The sequence below is a fragment of the Bactrocera dorsalis genome, chromosome 3, assembly GCF_023373825.1.
Source record: "Bactrocera dorsalis isolate Fly_Bdor chromosome 3, ASM2337382v1, whole genome shotgun sequence".
In the NCBI taxonomy this organism is placed as follows: domain Eukaryota; kingdom Metazoa; phylum Arthropoda; class Insecta; order Diptera; family Tephritidae; genus Bactrocera; species Bactrocera dorsalis.
Window position 1 is genome coordinate 10,516,670 of NC_064305.1, and position 22,850 is coordinate 10,539,519.

The window sequence follows — 22,850 nt, forward strand, 5'->3', positions numbered from 1 at the left end:
TGCACACAATTCTGCTAAACTAATACACAGTAGTTTCAACTTACTTACTTTTTTTCTTGTTTTTGTTGTTATTGTTTTTTGCTATATAAATTTCTTAGTACATATTGTTTGGCGCTCACACATGCCGCCAGCGCCAGCACACTCCTGCCTGTTGGTTTGTATGTCTGTATACGGCTGTGTGTTTGTGACCTCTATGGCCAGGATATGTAGCCAACCACATACAGCCATACATATTTATAGGCGTGTGGGCATGTGAAAGCGCGCTTTTGCAGCATTATTTTGTTGTCTGCTTTGCTTGCCCCAGTTATTTAGCCTTTTATTTATAATTTGTATTTATTTTTCAATAAAAATTGCTGGTTTTGCTTTCTCTCTTCATTTGTTGCTGCAATACTTTGGCAACTGCAGTTTTTGCAAATACATTTTTATTTATTTTTTTAGTTTTTTTTTCAATTTTTACTAGCACTTTTTTTCGTTTGCTTTTGCACTAATATTTATGTATGTACTTATTTGCTCTCTGCCGTTGTTGCTCAATATTGTCAAATCAAATATTTTTTTGTTTTTGTATTTCGCCTAAAGCATTCTTGATATTTCACGCTAAATATTTCAAACTCGTTATTTTTGCAATGCTTGTTTTGCTTAGTGTTTTCATGTTGTTTTTGTAATTTATTTTTTAATTTTTTAAATTATCATAATTAATTATAATTATAAAAAAAATTTAAATAATTAATATAATTAACTATAATTAGTTGTAAAATTAAAATTTTTATAATTAATTAAACAAATTTTTAATATTAATTTAAATAATTTAAAAATTTTATAATTAATTTAATTAATTATAATTAGTTATAAAATTAAAATTTTTAATGTTAAATTTTTTTTTAAATTTATTTAAATAATTTAATTTTATAACTAATTATAATTAATTATAATTAATTATAAAATTTTTAATTTAATTAATTTTAATTTTTAATTAATAAAAATTCAATTTTATAACTAATTATAATTGATTATATTAACTAAAAAAATTATAATTAATTAAAAATTTCAAATTTATAATTAATTATAATTAATTAAATTTTTCCACAACTTTTTTTATCATAATTAATTATAATATTTATCATTTTCATGTTTAATTATGATTTTTCATAATTTTATGTAATTAATTATAAGTAATTTTAAATGTTTAATAATTATTTATAATTTATTTAAAACTAAAGTCCACTCAATTTCAATTTACAACTTCAACAAGCGAATGATTTTGGTGCGAAATTATATTATGTAATGTAATAATAATAATTGTATATAATATGTGTGTATGCAATGAAACAAATGTAATGTGCGCGAAATAATAATGCAATTAATGTTAAAAACTAAATTTTAAATACAATATTTGTTTATACAACAAGTCAATTGGCGCCGGAAATACGCGTACATTAAATGCGCGCGGCTTTTGGAGCATAAAAAATAATTCTAAGCATACTTTTAGGCGCGTACATGCACTTTTCGCGCCTGCGCCGCAAATGCCTGGCGCTTTTCTGCACATCTATGTGTGTTTGTATGTATGTCTACATAGTTTTAAGTAATTAATGAACATTTGTTCCAGTCGAAATTCGTCAAAAATGTATGTGTTTTTTGTTGTTTTTGTATGCAAAGTAAATGTGTGTGTGTTAACAAAACCGAAAACATCAATGAAATGCGCGTAAATTAAGTAAATATTATATAATATGTATGTAATATGCAATTTAAATGTAGCTAAGTAATAAGTAAATTGTAATAATAGTAAATGGTAATAATTAATAATAATTAATTTTACAATAAATTGTCTCATTTGAATACCAACGAATGGTAGGTATGCTACTAGAAAAATAAGTGCCTTTGATTTTTGTTGTTTGCTGTTGTTGTTGTTGTTGTCTGCTTGTTATATCAAAAATTAAAAAGAAAATTCCGTTATGCTGCGCGATTGCTGCCGTTATATGCTGCACACTGCTCTTTACGCTCTCTCTCTCTCTCAACTGCATGCAGCGTTGCATTTCTTTAATTTTAGTTTTATTTTGCTTTCAAATTGTTGTTGTTTATTATTGTTGTATTTGACTTGTTTAATTGTTTTTGCTTTTGTTTTGTTGCCATTTATTTACTGTTGTCCTCTCTTTTCTATATTTATATGCTTGTGGTTATGTTGTGTTTATTTTCATGTAGTTGTTGTTGTTTTTTAAGCTTACAGAATTTGTATTAAATCTCAATTATATACATCCTGCTTCACTTCCACTTCATTCTCTTTCTCGATCATACCCTCGTTGGTGGCATTATTCCATGCGCCGTTCATGCTCTTCGACGATGAGAAGCAGAGTTTCATGATGAAGGGGAATTTGGTACCTGCAATTGGAGAGACAAGAAATTATGAAATGTTAAGTTTATACGCATATGAAAGATAAAAAAAGTGTAAATTTTGATTATATTTTTAATTTTTTAAATTTTTGTAATTAAAAAAATTATTTTAATTAAAACTTATTTAATTTCGAGAATGTTAAGCATACTCATACAATATATCAGGGTTAAGAGAGTGCAAATTTTAATTTAAATTTTTTAAATTTTTTTAATTAAAAAATTTTTTTAATTAAAACAATTAAAATTAAATTATGAAATGTTCTGCAAATACATATATTAAAATAAAAAAGTGTAAATTTAAGTATTTTTAATTTTTTAAATTTTTGTAATTAAAAAAATTATATTAATTAAAACACGTTTAATTTATTTTAACAGAAAAATTCGAAAATGTTCAGTATACACATATGTATTTGAGGGATAAAAGAGTGCTAATTTTAATTTCTTGAATTTTTGTAATTAAAAAAATTATTTTAATTAAAACAAATTTAATTTATTTTAAAAGAAAATTTCGAAAATGTTATTTTATAATTTTTTTATGTATTTTTTAATTAATTTATTTTTAAATTTTCTTTCCTATTTTAATTACATTTATTCAATTTACTTTTAATTTAAAAAATATTAAATATTGAATTTTTCTTAAATTAAAATTTTAAGTGTTTTTAAATTTAAAATTAAAAAAAAATTAAATTAAAAAAAATTAAATTAAAAAAAATTAAATTAAAAAAAATTAAATAAAAAAAATTAAATTTAGTTTTAATTAAACATTTAATTTTGCTAAAATTAATAATTTAAGTATTTTTAAATTTTTTTATCAAAAAATATTTTTGTTCTTAACTAATTTATTTATTTTTTCTTAACCTCAAGGTGGTTTAATTAATTAATTTTTTTTTATTATTATTTTTTCAATGAAAAGAGAATTTTATGCAATTTTTGAAATAGAAGCAATTTTTTTAATTTAAACATTTTTTATTTTAAAAAATTTTAATTTTGTTTAAATAATTTTCCTAAACATTTTTTTGTAACTTTCGTAATACTTTTTTCTTAGTTTTTCTTTTAATATTTCTAAATTTGTTTATATTTCTTAATTTTTTTTTTAATTTTTCTATATTTCTTAATTTTTTTTTTTTTAATTTTTCTATATTTCTTAATTTTAAAAATTTTTTTTTTTTTAATTTTTCTTATTGTTTTCTTAATTATTTCCTTTTTTCTGTTTAAATTTCGCTCAAAAAGATTTTAAATTTTCCATACTTTATCTATTGCTTTTACTAAACTCACCTTTACCCTCAATTGGCAGATGATTGCACTTCATGATGGCCAAAACGGCCTGTGAAATATTGGGGAACTCAATTAGTCCCGATGAGGAACGCTCCGTTTTAAGTGGGAATAATCGCACCGATGTGGCGGGCACTTCTTTGATATTGAAAATGCCTATGAGCTGGTCTTCGGTTAAGCCAGGCGGTGTGTTGAAGAAGTGCAGAATCTGTGGTGGATACAAAAATGGGAAAGTGAAGTGAAGTTAGGAAAATGACAAAAATTTTTTTTCTAGATAATTTTTTTTTGACAAATTTTCTCCCTTTCATTCGTTCTTACCTTGCTCGGTGGTTGTATGCGATTTTTGCTTGCCTGTGCTGGCGACAGGAAGCGATTATTCTTTGAGCCGGTATACTCCTTAAAACTGGGTGTATGATCGGGTAATAAAAATGGATTTATAACTTCGGACAGGAAATTCTGTTTGGAGAAGGCAATCTGGATTTTGCCACCATTGCCGACGGGAATGTTGTTCAAATGTTGGACACAGCGTTCGACAGCGACCGAATCGCCCATTTGTACCATGGCGGTGCCCTCTTTGGTTTTCAGGAATTTAATCTAAAGATACAGATAGCAAATGGGAAAATATTGTAAAAAATAAATTATTATTATTTTTTTTTCATAGAGTTACAGAGAGTGATTGCATTGGATGAGTTTTCTTAATATATTGTAATGTTTCAATTATTTTATAAAAAAAAAATATTAAAAAATCTTTGGGGATATTTATTGTTTATGCCAACATGTTGCAAAGACTAAAATTAAGAAAGTATAAAATGCTGTGCATGCTTAGGCATAATACTTATGGTTTGTGATTTTTTATGTATTAATCAATAATTTTAATATTCAAATGTTTCTCAACATGTTGCTAAGTTCAAATTTCAGTTTTTAGTTGTCCTTTTATAATTATAACTCAATGTTTTTGCTAAAACTTTTGTATACACAATGTTGCTCAACATGTTGCTAAGCATATTTTGCAGTTAATTCCTTATATAGCGTCTTTTTAGTTATCTATTAAAAAATTTCATGCAACAAAAAAAATTGTTGCGCAACATGTTGCTAGAATTTTTTTTATACACCACACGGTTTTTATTATGTTTTAACTAAAATCATAATAACAATCGCTAAAAAAATTACTTTTCAAAGCAAAAAAATAAGTGTTGTGCAACATGTTGCTGGAATTTTTGTTATTTAGTGCCCTGTTTTTTTAATAAATGCACTGAAATCTTAATAACAATTATTAAAAAAAAAATTCTCTAAAAAAATAAATGTTGCGCAATATGTTGCTAGAATTTTTATTAAACACTAAAGACTTTATTATTATGTTTTAACTAAAGTAGTAATACCAAATATTTAAAAAAATATTTCCCGCAACAAAAAAATAGAATTGTTGTGCAACATGTTGCTGGTTATACATTCCAGAGTTTTTATTATATTTCAACTAAAACTATAATAACAATGATTTGAATAAAATATTTTGGCAACAAAAAAAAAATGTTGCGCAACATGTTGCTAGAATTTGTATTATTTTATATCAGTATATCTTTATAATATTTTATTACATTTGAACAAAAGTAATACTACAAATTATTAAAAAAAATATTTCTCACAATAAAAAATATAAATAAAAAAATGTTGTGCAACATTTTGCACATCGCTTTTGCTTTCGCAACAGTTTTAACTTTTTTTCATTGAAAATCTCCAACAACTAACAAATACAATCATTTCACATACATATATGTATGTTATGTATGCGCCAGTTGCGCAACATGTTGCTAAAAGTGCGCCACAAATAAAATTTTTACTGCCATACCACAAATCAAATGCCTCATATGCAATTCAACGGCATTTTTATAGCATTGATTTAATTAAGTTTGCGCAATTTATGATTTTTGTTTTTGCCTCTGCTGCTTTTTCTTGCTTGCACTCAGTTTCCCAATAAACGGCCCAACAAGGAAATTCACCTACAAACAGAAAGCCAGCCAATGTAACTTTGATTTTGGTGGCAACAAGCGTGTTGCAAGCAGACAGGAGACTGGCGGTAGCAAGCACACCGCAATAGCGAAGCATATCAAGTCGTGCCGCCGCATATTTGTGGCCAATAGCCGCTAGTTGCAATGGCCAAAAGCAAGTTAATGCAGGTATCTCAGCTGTGCGGCAGCGCGGCAAGCAGGTATTGCTGGCTGGCAAGTTATAGACACAGTTAGTTGGTGGTGCACAAACAAAGCCGGTTGGCCCAAAAGTGGCCGAAGGTAATTAGCTGTGCAATTGATGGATGAAAATGAATGCGCTGGCGTTTCACAGCCGCCGTAATGTTTGTGTGGCACGTATGTATGCATGTGCATGTATGCAACTTTCGAGACTAGCGCGCAGAGCAATGAAATGGTCAGACAGACGTTGTGTACAAGAGTTTGGTCGATCGATCAAAAGCAGCTGATACCGTTTTATTACTGCCACACAATGTGCACGTACAACGATATGTAGTATGCGTGTGTGTGTTGCATGTTGCATGCAACGGCGCGGCAGGTTCAATGCGCTCCCGTACAAGCACCAGCTGCAAAGTCCGCAAAACACGCTCGTGCAAAAAGTTTATTAGAAACTGCTTGTACACATGTGCATGTGATGTTGGCAGGCAGCAGCTATGTGCAATACACAAACAACAACCAGTAACAACTTTCAAGATTTTCACTTTCACTTATTGGCAGCGAAATTGCTGCTCGGCTGCACACTAGCGGCTGTTGTTGCAATAAAATGTTGTTGTTATTGTTGTTGTTGAAAAAATGTTGTTGTTGTTAGAGTGAGTTATTGTTGGCGGTGCGCTAAAATGTTATAATTGCAATAAGCTTTTGTTGTTGTTACAATAACTTATTGTATTATTGCAATAAAGTGTTGTTGTTGTTACAATAAATTGTAGTTGTTGTTGTTACAATAAATTGTAGTTGTTGCCGTTATAAGAAAATTTTTCTGGTTACAATAAATTGTTGTAATTGCAATCACTTTCTGCTGTTGTTGCAATGAAATGTTGTAGTTGTTGTAATAACTTATTGTTGTTGTAGTTTTATGTATGTTGCCATATCGTTTTTATAGCTTTATAATCCAAGCAACAACACCTGCTGCTCATTTGTTGTTGTGATTATGAAAATTGTTATTGTTATTGTTGTTGTTGAGGCTTTTCCATTTGCCGAATTACAACATGCAATCGACAGCAATTAATGTAATCGAAATGCATTAAATTGCAATTGCTTTGGAGATTTTGCTTTTCTCATATTTCTCAATTTAATTTGAAAGCCCTTGTGAACGGTGAATATTATAATATACATACATACAATTGTAAATATGTATATGAAGACACAAACTACAAATATATATGTACTTAATTAGCAGTTTAATTAGTTGGCAGTTGTTGTTGTCTGGTAATCCTGGTACTAGTGTAAAAAGTTCAAATTTTGAGGTACATATATGAAATTTTCATACCTTAAACAGGGCATATTAAGTATGCCACAAAATTTATATCTCCCAGAATCCAACGTTAGAGACCCTATACAATATATACGTATGGTATAACAGACCAGCGAGACGAGCTTAGAGTGTCCGTCTCTATATACGCATCCAGTCTCTTAGTTTTTGACATATCGATATGAAATTTCGAACACATATTTTTCTCTCCAAGAAGCCGCTCATTTGTTGGCACCGATCACCTGAGCGAACTACCTTTTAATACCATTTTATGCTTTAAGAAATCCAACTTCGAATGGTATTGTAGTATAAAAAGGTGACGATTCACAGGTTCAATGCAAACTACCTTACTTACGGTATGCAATATACCATAGCTCTGTTGACTCGAATCAGAGTTCAAATGTGAGTTCTTCTATGCGGAATAATGGCTTCCAGGAACCAATTTAAACCTTGAAACTCTCCCATTAAACTTTTAATACAATTTTCTTGAGCTTAGCAGTATCACTTAGATAGAATTAGACATTAAAAATACTAAAAAGTATACTCTCCTTTAAGTAAGACTTCTACACAAAAGCTACACTCCTCTCGATCTTCAGTAACGTACCCAATATTTCCTTCAAACTCTCTTTTAAACTATAAACTCCGACTATATCAATAAAAAGTGTAGCTGGTGTTCCCTAAAGCGTGTCTTAACTGAAACTCAAACCACTTTATAGATCAGGAATTGGTTTCGAAGTAATCAATATACACTGCGAACTCAACTACTAATGAGCTGCTTAAGCTAGACTAGTTTTTGGGTCATGAAAATATGTATATGCAAAGACTCTCAGCACCTTACATCAGCAGTCAGCAGTCAAGGTCTATGCAATACAGTCTTACTCTTAGTATACTACTTAGACTACTTTAGTAAGACTGTCTTCCTTCGGCCTTGACAGCTCATATAAGGTGCTGAGTGCCTTTGGGCTATCCGTGTACTAGTTTTTGCGTCATGCAAGTTGCTGAGAGTCTTGGGTACTTTTGCATGACCCAAAAACTAGTAAACGGATAGTCCAAATAACTTCTCCAAACAGTAATGCGAGGATCAATGCTCTGACCGATTGTCATGCAAAACGACAATCTTTACAATATAGAGTTCCACTGGTAAGCTCACAAAGAGTTTGTATCCACGCATCATCACCTCCTAATTAACAGCTGCTAGTGACTGGAGTCCGAGATGTAAATAAATCAAGCAATAATTCGTCTGCAGTTTAGTACCTGAAAACTAACTTTCATCCTGCACCTACCCCATGAATACTTTTTGCTAGTTTTTGAGGGTTTAGAGTGCTCTAGTATAAGTGAAGTTAACCAAACACTTTCTCAATAAAATCTTTGTTGAAAAAGTCACCACTTAGCTTTGCAAGAGATTTCTTTCTTATTTTTCACGGAGTATATACTCAGTAGTTTTTCGCTTTAGATACTGAAATATACAGATCTTGTGGAAAATTTCTACCCAAAAAGCCAACGGCTTTCTAAAGAATATAAATTTTGTGATATCAAGGAGCTTATGATCGTTCATTTTAGTTTACTGCACTGGAGTTGGATTTCTCAAAGGATTCTTTTCCTCCAAGGTCTTTTTATATGGAATGTTTTAGAAACTAGGCAAATAGTTTAAGTTCTCAATGGACTTTCAAAGCTAGGTGTTCTTTTTCTTATATCGTTAATTGGAGTAGTCGGCTGGTTGTGCTCTAGTTTGAAACCGAGGCATCTTATCGGTCGGTTTGTTGAAAGGCACGAATTTAAAAACAGTCTCATATATGCAGAACTCTCGAAGTTCTCCATAACTCGAACTCTTGAATTGGCAATAGAAGTCAATTTTATACAAGTTTCCTACACAACGCGAAGACTCTCTCTCTACCTCAAGGTTTTTTTTTGTGAATTATGCTGATTCGAGTTAGGTAAATTATGGTGGTGGTATCTTAGTCGGTTTGTTGTAAGGAATGTACTTAAATACAGTCTCATACATGCGGAGTTCAAGTATTGCTCAGACGATGCTGGGAAAGCACAAAAACCACAGTTGAGTTTTAAAGCATGGACGTAGCCATTTATAGTCGCCATATTTCAATAATTCTGGGTAAAGTACAGGTCTGGGAAAATCGAGATTTGAAGCACGCAGAAAACAACGTCGGGGACCATATAAAATACAGTTGAACTTCCATAACTCGAACTTCTATAACTTGAACTTCTATAATTAAAAGTTCTCTATAACCTGAACTTTTGAATTAGCAATAGAAGTCAAGTTTCATACAAATTTCCTGCCATAACTCGAAGACTTGAACTTTTATTTGTGAATTAACAATTCCCTAACAATTCGAGTTAGGGAATATCAACTGTATATATGTAAACGATAGCATGAAGAGCTCAGTCGGTTTAGCCCGCTGACCGTCTGCATATATGCGAACTAGTTTCTCAGTTTTCGATTGATCTATTCGCCACACAGCCTGGCCATTCAAAATCAAGTTTTTGTAAGAAAACTTGTAGCTATAAAGGCTTTTAAAGCTGCGAAGCAGTCGAAGTTAACATTTATTTTCTTGTTTTTAACAGCTATCAGCTCTCGGCAGCTAATATCACATCTTTGCCAGTGGTATTGTTGACATTAAAGGACATATCAACAGCTCGGAGGTGGCTGAAAACCTAGGCAGTTTCAGAAGAGTATTTAAGGGCAATTTAGGGAAACAGTGGTGGGTTTGAAAAAGATGATGCTCTTATAAATCGCTTAGACGTCTGGTAATTAGAAGCTTCCTATATCCCACGTTTCCAAAAATATGAATATAAATAAAAGTCTATATATTACTGAAATCCATTCAGGTCAATAAAATGTTGTTAGTAAGTAATGTAATCAGGCTTCAAGGCAATAAAATTTTATGAACGACTTTAGCGCATAGAATTCTCACATATTCATAGAGGCAACACAGGAACTCTTACAGGAGCCCATATATGCCGCAGCAATTTAAGAACAATGAAATCTTCCATTCATGAGAATTTGACTAAGCTGAAATGTTGTTGGAAGCTCGCTGTGCGCAACAATAATACAATGGAGGAAGGGTATAAACGAAGAAATAGCAGAAAGAACGATAGTGATTTTCTTCCACACCCGCACAGGCTGGTAGAAGCCAATCAAATGAAAAATAAAACAACAAAAGCAACTCAACCAAATCATATCCGCGGCCAGACATAGAAGTTAACCGTTGCGCGGCAGATGAAGCGTTCTATTAATACAAATAGAAAATGCAGAAAAAAATGCTGTATGTCGCACGAAAGAGAACAGGAAAAGGCGTTGGAAAGGCAGTCAAGCAGATTAACACAATTATGTCAACAAAATTGCTGAAGAAGCGAGACACACACCAACAAACGCGCTAAAACTGAAATTGGAAATGCTTGCGCCGCATTGTGTTTGGTCGTCTGACAAATATCAAGGCACAAGCACAATAATAGCAACAAAAATTACTAGAAATATCATAATAATAATGAAAAAGCAGCTGCTGCAACAACAGCAACAACGCATAGCGAGCTTACAACGCTGCCACTCGCCGCTTTATGACATTTTCGCGCGATTTAACACACAGAATTTAATTACTCGTAAGCGTTGACAGCGACAAAAACAATGTAAATGAAATGTGAAAGAGAAATGGGAGAAGATGTGGCGCACAGAATGCGAAGTAATAAAGTCGCAGTAGTGTTGGCTTATGCGTTTAACGGCGCTTATGGCGTACTGGCTGCTACAAAAACACACAAAGCCGTGCCTTAATTCACGAAATCTTTTCTCTAATTTATTTGTTTGTGTAATGATATTGCTGAGGGTTGAATTGGAAATGTATTGTGAAGCTGATTTTTGTGTTGAAAGGCGCTTTTGGGCTATGGAAAAGCAGTTTAAAACATATACATGTTTACATAAGAATGTAATTTTTGGGATAAAAGGAGTTGACAAGGGTTTTCTATATCATTAAAAATTCGGTATTCGTAAAATTTATCTGCGGAATGCCGAATTTACGCATTAGATATGTGTTCATATAGAGTTGAGTTTTGATAGACTGATTCAAACTGCATTGGTTTAGTTTTAGTTTATAATGTTTTTGAAATTCGAAAGATTGAAAATTTCGGGATTGGAAAATTTGAATTTCGGGATCCCGAAAATTTTTTGGATAAGGATTTCAATTTTTATATTTAATGTTGATCATTTTTCTATATTTTATTTCTTTTTAATTCAAACCAGTAGAAATTTTATTTATTAAAATTGGCGTTAAAGTTATTATTTTGAAAATTTCAGTATATCGGAATTGGTAGGATTGCATGTTTGATAGAGTATTTATTTTATTAATTTACATGAATTTGTTTTGACTTTTATTTTTTAATTACACAATTATTAAAAACTCGGGGTCTCGTATATTTTCAGAACGTGCAAAAATTTTTCCATTTTGAATTGAGTTTGTATAGATTTTAGTTGTATTGATTTAGTTTATGTTTAAAAAATGTTTTGGTATTTTAAACAATTGAAATTTTCGGGATTGGCTAAATTGATTTCGGGATCCCGAAATTTTTTTTAAATTATTAAATTGTCGTTGTATTTAAAATATATAAAATTTCGGGATTTGTAAATTTTAAATTCGGGATCCCGAAAAATTTTACGAAATTATTAACATTTTATTGTATTGATTTAGTTTTAGTTTGAAACTGTTTTGGTATTTTGAATGATTGAAATTTTCGGAATTGTTAAATTTTTATTTCGGGATCCCGAAATTTTTTGGAAATTATTAAAATTTCGTTGTACTTAAAAAAATATAATATTTCGGGATTTGTAAATTTTAAATTCGGAGTCCCGAAAAATTTTCCGATTTTATTGTATTTTGTTTTAGTTTAAATTTTTTTTGGTATTTTGAATGATTTAAATTTTCGGGATTGTTAAATTTTTATTTCGGGATCCCGAATTGTTTTGAAAATTATTAAAACTTCGTTGTACTTAAAAAAAATATAAAATTTCGGAATTTGTCTTTTTGAAATGCGGAATCCCGAAAAATTTTACGAAATTTTTAACACTTTATTGCACTTTAAAAGATAGAAAATTTCGGTATTGCAACTTTGAATTTTTTTCCTAAAGCAAATGTATGTTATATTTAAGTAAGTAGTTTAGAGCTGTGTTGGTATTTTGAATGATTGAAAATTTTGGGATTGGTAAATTTTAATTTCGGGATCCCGAATTTTTTTTTGCAGTTTATTCAAAATGTAAAATTAAAATTAACCAATCCCCGAATTTTCAATCATTCAAATTTTAATTTCGGGATCCCGAATTTTTTTTGGAAATTATTAAAACTAAAAAAATATATATAAAATTTTCCGAAATTTTTAACATTTTATTGCACTTCAAATAAGGGATAGAAAATTTTTGGTTGCACAAATTTGAATTCTTTTCGAAAAAATAATTTTGTAATTTTTTTTTATTCATTTCTATAAGAATAAACTAAAGCCACTTGACTGACATTGAAAGCGAATTAAATAAGCCTAAAGCAAACATGGTAACTTACATACATATGTATATACTTATTATATATTATATGTACACTAGGGTGATTCAAAAAAAAAATTTTTTGTTTTTTTTTATTGGTACTCGGAAAAATGGGTTCCTAGACACCTCTAAGAAATCCTCTCCAAATATGAGTTTTTAATTGTAACGGGAAGGTCCTCCGCCTAACGGTTTTCTATTTTTTCTTATTATCAGATAGAAAAATTTATATCTCGCTTCCAACTACTTAAAAAAATATCTTGTTAATTAGGTTTTGTAGGAAATTGAATGCTCTAAAATATGGTCTCTTAAGATTTTTTCGTAAACCCAACCGTTTAAAAGATATTAACGGTTGAAATTTGACTATTTTTGGAAAAATTCTTTATTTCTTATTAATTTTATAACTCAATGAAAAAAAATTATTATGAATAATGAAACAGTTTTGTAGGAAATTTACTGCTCTATAAAAATGGTCTACTATGATTTTTCGATTAAGTTAAGCGTTTACGAGATATTCATCGTCAAACATCAATGCATATTAGGGTGGATCAAAAAAAAAATTATTTTTTTTCGTTTGGTTCTGTGAAAAACAGGTTCCTAGACACCTCTAAGAAATCCTCTCCAAAAACCTATTCATAATAATTTTTTTTCATTGAGTTATAAAATTAATAAGAAATAAAAAATATTACCAAAAATAATCAAAGTTCAACTGTTAATATCTTTTAAACGGTTGGGTTTACGAAAAAATCTTAAGAGACCATATTTTAGAGCATTCAATTTCCTACAAAACCTAATTAACAAGATATTTTTTTAAGTAGTTGGAAGCGAGATATAAATTTTTCTATCTGATAATAAGAAAAAATAGAAAACCGTTAGGCGGAGGACCTTCCCGTTACAATTAAAAACTCATATTTGGAGAGGATTTCTTAGAGGTGTCTAGGAACTCATTTTTCCGAGTACCAATAAAAAAAAACAAAAAATTTTTTTTTTGAATCACCCTAATGTACACATATGTGTGTGAGCTGAAAACTAAGAAAAAATGGTTCGACATTTTATAGTCTCAATGCAAAATTAATATGATAGGAAATGATAGTTATGCATGAGTCCGACGTCCAAAAAACAAAGAAATGCGGGTCCGCTACACGACTAGGTCTTTCAAACGCTGTGGGGGCAATATAATGGTTTAGTATTGTTTCTCATATTGTGTTCCGGGACCTATATTTTGAATACAAGAAAACATAGACCGCCATATACACGTTAAGGTTTTAGATAATCTCATATTCTCAAATGCTGACTGGAATTGGCTTTGCATTTTGGCAATTCCAACAAGAGAGCGACCCGAAACATATTTCGGTTCTTGCCAAAAAGTGGTTTTCAGATCATGGTGCTAGCGTTATGGTTTGGCCAGAGTAATCAGCAGATCTGAATCTCATCAAAAACTTACGGAAAATTGTTAAAGAAAATATTGCACCCCTTAAACCGAAAAATAAAGCAGAATTCTGAGAGAAGGTACAAAGGTCTGGTATTCTGCTCCACAGAACACTTTCGGTAGCCTAATTAGGTCTATGCTTAGAAGATGTGCATCTATATTAGACGATTAAGAATACACTACAATGTACTACCAATTTTTCTATTAGTTCCCTTAAAAAAATATTTTTTTTTATTGAAAAAGTTTTTGATTCTATTTTTTTGTCCATCGAATTTTTGAAATATATTGTTTACCTTTGTTTTTGTAATATTTATGAATTCTTTTGTTCCAATATTTTTACTGCTACCAATAGCACTTGATATGAAGTACATAATAAAAATATAACTTAGTTGAATTTAAATCAAATTCATAATTTTTTTGAGAACGGAAAATCAGTACCACGGATGATTCTATTTTATTGTCCATAACTGTATATGTACCCAAATACATACATACATACATACATATGTACATGCTTGTTTTAAAAGACATGAAATGCAAAAATTTCCAAGTTACGAAATATAAATTTAAAATTTCTGCAGCAGACAGGCTCCCATTAAATTTTTCTGTCCTTTTCCTTTTTACAGAATTTTTAATCAAAACAAAATATTTTTTGCCACAAACACACACATATTTTTTTTTATTTCGAAAATACATAATTGATTACTGTTTCGGAAATTTGCAGCTTTAGTTAGTCATCAAAAAAGTGCCAACAATAACAATAAAATTAATCTGTAGGTGATTAATGCCTGATAAAATACGCAAACACGCCACTTTCAGCAAACTCAAGCAAAAAGGACAAGGTAAAGCCACTAAAACAACAACAAACAGGAAAGTGTACATAAATCGCTTTAATTTATTTTAAAATTTATTTATGGCAGAAATACCGAAAATAAACAAGCAGAAAAAGGCAATTAATTTAAGAACCCATCGAAGCCGAATAAGGGAACGGATAGGCTTACTAAAACACACATACGAGCACATACACATACTATAAGCGCATGCATGTATGCGTGCATGTTTGACAAATAAGTTGGATAATAAATTGCTTAAAAGGGCATTATACCCCAAAGCGGGTAAAATATGCCCATTTGGTTATAAGCCTAAAGGCTACGGTGTGCGTGCGCACTTAAACGCCTAAAACTATGCACAAATCTCGACACAAATGCCAAAAACAAAAGCAAAAAAGGTTGCACTGACAGCAAACAAGAAGCTAAAGCTAGGGAAATCCGGCACTGCCACCGCACCAAACACATAACAGTAAATTTGGAAAATTTTCGAAAAGAAACAATACCCAAATATCGACGCAAAATGGCAAACAAAGCGGCTAACGGTAACAATAACAACAACAAAATGCTGTAAACATTAAGCCTCCGCCCGAAAAAGACAAGCGAATATGCGCTCAGTGCAAAATAAGGCATAAAGGCAAGTTAATTGTGATGACGTTGACATGTAACGCACACGCATACAAACACAACTACGCATTACCACAAGCGCACACACATATACATGCATTGTTTCTATTGTTGTTGGCTTATTTATAGCACACAGCGGAGTTGCCTAGCCAACCGGACAGGATGAGTGCATGTTGCGGCCAAAGTGGTGGCAACTCGCTTGCGTAGATATATATGTATGTATGTGTGTTTGCTAAAAGGATAAATGCCGAGCTGCGGCAGGTCAAATTGATTAACGCTGATTGGCATTTCATGAACGACAGGCAGGCAATGGTATTGTTTTTGCCGAACAAACAACGGTACAATGGCCATTATGCTAAACTTCCATGGAAGCATATAAAGGGTGATTTTTTAAGAGCTTGATAACTTTTTTTAAAAAAAAAACGCATAAAATTCTCATCGGTTCTTTATTTGAAACGTTAGATTGGTTCATGACATTTACTTTTTGAAGATAATTTCATTTAAATGTTGACCGCGGCTGCGTCTTAGGTGGTCCATTCGGAAAGTCCAATTTTGGGCAACTTTTTCGAGCATTTCGGCCGGAATAGCCCGAATTTCTTCGGAAATGTTGTCTTCCAAAGCTGGAATAGTTGCTGGCTTATTTCTGTAGACTTTAGACTTGACGTAGCCCCACAAAAAATAGTCTAAAGGCGTTAAATCGCATGATCTTGGTGGCCAACTTACGGGTCCATTTCTTGAGATGAATTGTTGTCCGAAGTTTTCCCTCAAAATGGCCATAGAATCGCGAGCTGTGTGGCATGTAGCGCCATCTTGTTGAAACCACATGTCAACCAAGTTCAGTTCTTCCATTTTTGGCAACAAAAAGTTTGTTAGCATCGAACGATAGCGATCGCCATTCACCGTAACGTTGCGTCCAACAGCATCTTTGAAAAATACGGTCCAATGATTCCACCAGCGTACAAACCACACCAAACAGTGCATTTTTCGGGATGCATGGGCAGTTCTTGAACGGCTTCTGGTTGCTCTTCACCCCAAATGCGGCAATTTTGCTTATTTACGTAGCCATTCAACCAGAAATGAGCCTCATCGCTGAACAAAATTTGTCGATAAACACATTTCGAACCGAACACTGATTTTGGTAATAAAATTCAATGATTTGCAAGCGTTGCTCGTTAGTAAGTCTATTCATGCTGAAATGTCAAAGCATACTGAGCATCTTTCTCTTTGACACCATGTCTGAAATCCCACGTGATCTGTCAAATACTAATGCATGAAAATCCTAACCTCAAAAAAATCACCCGTTACATATGTATGCACATACATTACTTTACTTATAAACATACATATATACATACATATGTACAAATTTGTGCATATATATGCTTGTTTGTGCCCGAGCGCTAATGGCAAATTTACTGTTCGGCTTTGGGCATGTGTTGTTGTAGCTCCATTGGTATACGCATTTTAGCACATCATCAATGCGCCTGGAGATATGCAACGATTTTTTTTTCTCTCTCTCTCTAAAAGCTGTACTTCACTCTAGTGCCTACTGTGGTATGCATGTGCGTATACTACATGTCACCTGCCCATTATGGCTCTATACATAGTTACCGTTGTTTGCAAATATAAATGTACAGTTACAAATTGCGACGCTTAGGGGCTCAATGATGCATGTTTATAACCTTAACGTATGATGGCGGCACACACCTGTAATTTGAGCTGAGCGACGACGCAATTGGCAAATTTGCTGCTAATTCATGATCCACGCATACACATGCATAGATACATATACATACATACACATGTATATCCATTGTTATTTGCTATATTGGAAATATTGCCGATTTGTGGGCTCAATTAGGTTCAATGAGAATAAATTAATTATAAAATTAACTTTCGTGGGGTACATTGCCATCGAAAGGTTTTTTCAAACATAACCTACAAATTTATCAGAAAATTGTTATTGGAAGAAAATGTTTTAAGAAAGTTGCATAATATTTGAAATGATGCTTTAGATTAAGCATCAAATTTTTTAAAATATATCACTAAAATTTTGAAATCAATTATTTATCGATAAATTTATCGTTATCGATTATTTATAAAATATTTTTTCTAAAAAATTTTCCTTATTTTAGTGCTGTTATTTGACGTTAAAGCAGTTTGAAAAATTATTCGCAAACATTTTTATTAATCGATTATCGTTTAGTGACTTCCTCAACGAATATATTTCATAAAGCTTATATGTAGTTATTGGCAATATAATTGAATGCAGATGAAGTTCAGTAATTTGAATGTTTTTAATGTCTTATAAAAAAAAAAATATCGATTTATGTGAAATTTAGTTGCCGATTATTGATAAGATTTTAAAATTATTTTAATGTATATTTTTTTGACACATTTCATATAATTGGGTTTTAGTGGCTTCAAAAAATATTATATTTTTAATAACGATTATTTATCGAAAAACAAATGAAAATGAAATTCTATTTAGAGTAAAATTGCAAAAATTATCGATTATAAATATCTCGAAATTATTTATCATTAATCGATTTTATGTTTCGATTATTGTTTCTAATCTATTTTAATTCTCTCGGTTCCAGTGCAAAACAAAAAAAAAACACTCCATTTTTATATCAACTAATTTTCGGAATTAACGAAGATCGATAAAAAATTTGCTTCTGCTTCTTCTGCAAATATAGCAGTTAGAGGAGTTAGATTTTCAATATTACTATTGAAGTGTGGTTGCAAATGAATACCAATAAATTGATAAAACTTTTCCTAATTATCGATTTTTAATCGAGCATATTTATCATTTATCGATAACTAATACTTGTTTTTATTTTTAAAGCACAAGTTTTAAATAAACGCTATGCAAAATATTGATTCTTATTTAAACTATTTCAGAAATTATTGAAGCTCAATCAGTTGAACACTAAGAAAGCTTAATTAATTTAATTTTTTTTGGTACATATTAACTCTCATTATATACTATGTATTGTAGATATATTTTCTATATTAATAATGAATTGTGGTTATAAAGACTATAAAACGCGATTATTTGGCTGAATTTTTTTTTAATTTATCGATTATTTATCGAAAATATTTATAATTTATCGATTTTTTGGCATACATATTTTTAATAATTAACTTTTGTTATTTATCAATTAATTGCCACTATTATTACGCATCTTTATCGATTTTTTATCGAACGTATTTACCTTGTATCGATTTTCTGGACTATGTATACTCTTTCAAGTATTTAAATTTTGTTATTTATCGACAGTAATTGGTTTTTAATGATTAATTGGTATCGATTATTACGTATTTTTATCGATTTTTTATTATCTATATTTATCATTTATCTTTTTTTGGCATACATTTTTTTTTATTTATTTGACTTTTGTTATTTATTGACTAATTGGTATCGATTATTACGCATTAATATCAATTTTTTATCGATTGTATTTATCTTGTATCGATTTTCTCGCATATATCTTTTTAAGTATTAAACTTTTGTTATTTATCGATAGTGTTTATCATTTATCGACTTTTTGGAATCGATTATTACGCATTTTTATCGATTTTTATCGATCGTGTTTATCTTGTATCGATTTTCTATTATATATTGTTTATAAATACTCAGCTTTTGCTATTTATCGGTCATATTTATCATTTATTGACTCTTTGGTATCGATTAATTATTTAAAATATTGATTATATTTAAATTTAAGCTTAGCACTGTTAAAATTAGACTTAAATTAAATGATTAATATTAAACTTAGCACTTTGCTTTATTTAAACCATTTTCTAATATTAACCCTCAAACGCCTTGCTGTCTTTATGGAGAAATTTTAGAGAAAATCTAAAACAAAACCTAACGTATAATATTTCGTACGTTTATGGTAGAACAAATACTGACTTTTTTCATAAATTTTTTTTTAGTAACGGTACATTAATTGGAAGTTTATGTCAATACAGCCTCCACACATGCTGTTAAAATACCAAAAGTTGTGATAAAATCAAATTTTATGGCGCTGCCATGCGTACTTTAACAGCACTTTCATCAAGAAATAAATATGAAACAAAGACAAATATTAGCTAAATGCACACACATAGATACAAATCTGACATAGCCAACCACTTGAAAGGGCCTATAAAACATATTCACATCAAATAAGAATTTATTTAGGCAGGAAAATTGTATCGAGCCGTTTGGCTTTAGCTTTGTGATAGTTTATGTTGAAAATCATAAATTTATTGGTTGGCATGCGCAATAAAAATTAATGGCCACGTGAGCACATATGCTCATACATATTTATTATGCTCACTGTATTGCTGTAAGAACCCTTTCCCTCCTTTGAAAATGCTCCCCTTTAACCACTGCTATCGCTTATCTCTTATGGCCCCGTACTCACTGCTTTGCATTTGCTACTTTTAATTGGTTTAATTTTTTATGCTGAAGCGGCACTTTTGTAGAAATAAATGCAGTAAAAACTTTTAACGGAACTTTCTTGCATGAAACTTTTATGTGAAAGCACTCGTTATTTAGTCGTATTGTCTCGCAGAATTTTTAATGGAAGTTTTATTTTTGCCCACAACGCTTTGCTAGGAATGATGGAAGCTTCTGTTTCTCTTAATGTGGTGTTTTTGTTATTTTTGTGTTGAAAATATTTCGTTTGATGGAAGCTTCTTTTCGCTTACAGTTTTTGTAGTTGTTGTGTTGAAAATATTTCGGTTGCCATTAAGTGCCACATTTAATTGACAATTTGGAGCTGGCATAGTGAAACGAGCTGTGAGCGAAAGCATGAGGTTAGGCTGCAGGAACAGATATCATATTGTTGTTGGCAGCGACAAAATCGTAAATATTTTTGTTTTATAGTTTTATACAGCTACTCATAGTATTCGTAAAAGCATGGCAGTGAAATTGTTGTTTTTGGTAAACTTTTAATTATTTGGCTTTTTTGAAGGCGGTGAGTTGGTGGAAGCGAGTACAATTTTATGTGCTCTACAATATTGCCAGTGAGATAAAACTATTTGAGAGATAAAAAAATTGTACGTACTAATAGTTGAATTTTTACTTAGCATTTTAACAGTAGTTACTTGTTCATTAGATCAGGGTAGATAATTTCTGAAAGCAAGAAAAGTCATGGTAGGAAGAAACCCATTTTGAAACGATAAAAAAAGAAAAAAATCATTGTAGGTTGAAACTCTTTGGAAACGCAAGATAAAATAACAAATATTAAAGGAAAAATAATTTATGGCCTTATATTTGTACAAATCTCTACTTTTTGATAATATGATATATAAATATATTATATTACTATGATGAATTTTCTCAGAAAATGCAAAAAAAATAGTTGAAAAAGTTGGATGTAAGATTAAACTCCAGGTATAACTAATGCGCACTTATCCAAAACGCTGCGAAAAGGCGTCTAAAACAACTTTCCAACTCAGCAGGCTGATGGCCAATATCGGTGGACCGACACAGGAGAAACGAAAACTTGTCGAAACGAAAAAAATGTCGACCACACTCAATGTCTTGCTTTACGGAGCAGAGTTATGGACACACTCAGTGAGGAAAAATAATCAACGTAAAGCTTTAGAAAAAGTGTATAGCATAGCTGCTCTGAGGGTAGTATCGGCATACCACACAGTTTCAGGGGAAGGAGTATAGTCAAAAGGCGGAAACATGCCGATCCACTTGCCAGCATTCAAAATTTGAAACCGGACGAATTTTAAGAATTATACAGAAAATGTTCGCGGTTGAAAAAAACGGGACCTGGACGCAGGTAATGACATGTAATGTGGAACGCCGAAGAAATTCGAAAGCGGTTCAAGGGTGGGTGCCGGTCCTTAGAGGAAACTTTTTAGTTACTTAAAAGTGACCTTGCCATGATGCATGTGCATGTTTCTTTTAAATATTAAAAAATATAATTTTCTATATTTTTTTTTTATTTTTTTTTTTTACTTTTTTGTAATTTTATAACTGTTACTTTTTTCGCGTTAATCGGATTTTTATTTATTTATTTTTCGTTTAAAACAATTGCAATATATTTTTAAAAAGTGAAATTAGTTTTATTATTAAAATATAAGTATTTTATTGTATTTTAATACAATTATAATTTTTATTAACTCTTAATTTTTTTTTAATTAAAAACTATTTTTTTTTTAATTTTCATATAAAATATTGATATTATTATTATTATTTCTTTTTTATTGAAAATTTTTTATTTATATACAAAAAATTATTTTAAGTTTTAGAAATATTTTTTTTGGATAATTTTTTTTTCTAAAAAAATAAGTTTTATTTATTAAAAAATATTCTGAAAAATTTTTTAAATAGTATTTTTTTTAGTAAATATTTCAAGTAAAATATATAGACACATTTTTATGAAAGAAATTATTAATAATTAAAATTTTTTAAATAATATTTTTTTTAGCAAATATTCCAAGTAAAATATATAGACAAATTTTTATGATAGAAATTATTAAAAAAGTTTGGCGAATATATTTTTCCAAAAATAAAAAATTTTTTTTTTGGTAAAAGAAAATATTGATAAAAAAATTAAGTATTTTTTATGTTTATTTTTTCACTTGATAATAATTTTTAAACATTTATATAATACATATTAATTATATAAAATATTTTTTTTAATAATTTGTAAAAAAATTATTGTTTAAAAATTTTTTTATATTTTAAATATTTTTTTTAATAAATTGTAAAAAAAATATGAATAAAAATTTATATAAATTTTTTTTGTAATAATTGGTAGATATGTATATTTAATTTTTTTTTATAAGTTCAGAGATTATAGTTTTTTTAATTTTTTACAAATACTTCTTACGATTGCTCTATAAAAGAAATCCAAATTTATTGCTTTAAATTCATTGCCTACAAAATTTATTCGTAGGGCTTTATAAAAAATGGCTTCCGAAATTCACCAAAAAATTCTGCAAAATACATTAAAGCTAGAGATTTGTATTAAATGCAAAATAGCAAGTCATGATTTACAATGAAAAATGCAAATTTATGCATTTTCCTACCAAAATGGACAAAAGTCTCAATATATGCAAGTGTGTTTGTGAGCAGAATAGCAACAGTAAAAGTGCCAATAATTGTGTGTGCTTGTATTGCAACAACTAATACAAATGCATGCTTGCACAGCGCAAACAAATGCGTTACACATTTCTGCATGCATGTGTGGGTGTGTGGCGCACTTCGTGCTTATTTCACCTGCCAGGCATGTCCGCTTTTATTTATTTGCCAATATTTATTGAAATGCCAGTG

The 22,850-nt window shown here is 30.1% G+C and overlaps 1 protein-coding gene across 14 annotated transcripts in view; it reads right to left on the reverse strand.

Moving 5' to 3' along the window:
- Positions 1–1,087: 1,087 nt before the first annotated feature.
- The window catches only part of LOC105233822 (heterogeneous nuclear ribonucleoprotein L), a 289,357-nt gene continuing 267,594 nt past the window's right edge, over positions 1,088–22,850 (reverse strand). For all 14 annotated transcript variants that reach the window (XM_049453016.1, XM_049453012.1, XM_049453014.1 and 11 more), the window contains 3 exons: positions 3,976–4,251; positions 3,661–3,865; positions 1,088–2,373 (listed from right to left, as the gene is read on the reverse strand). In XM_049453016.1, the coding sequence (XP_049308973.1) occupies positions 2,237–2,373; positions 3,661–3,865; positions 3,976–4,251 (618 nt within the window). In that variant the 3' untranslated portion in view covers positions 1,088–2,236. The remainder of the gene's footprint in view (positions 2,374–3,660; positions 3,866–3,975; positions 4,252–22,850) is intronic.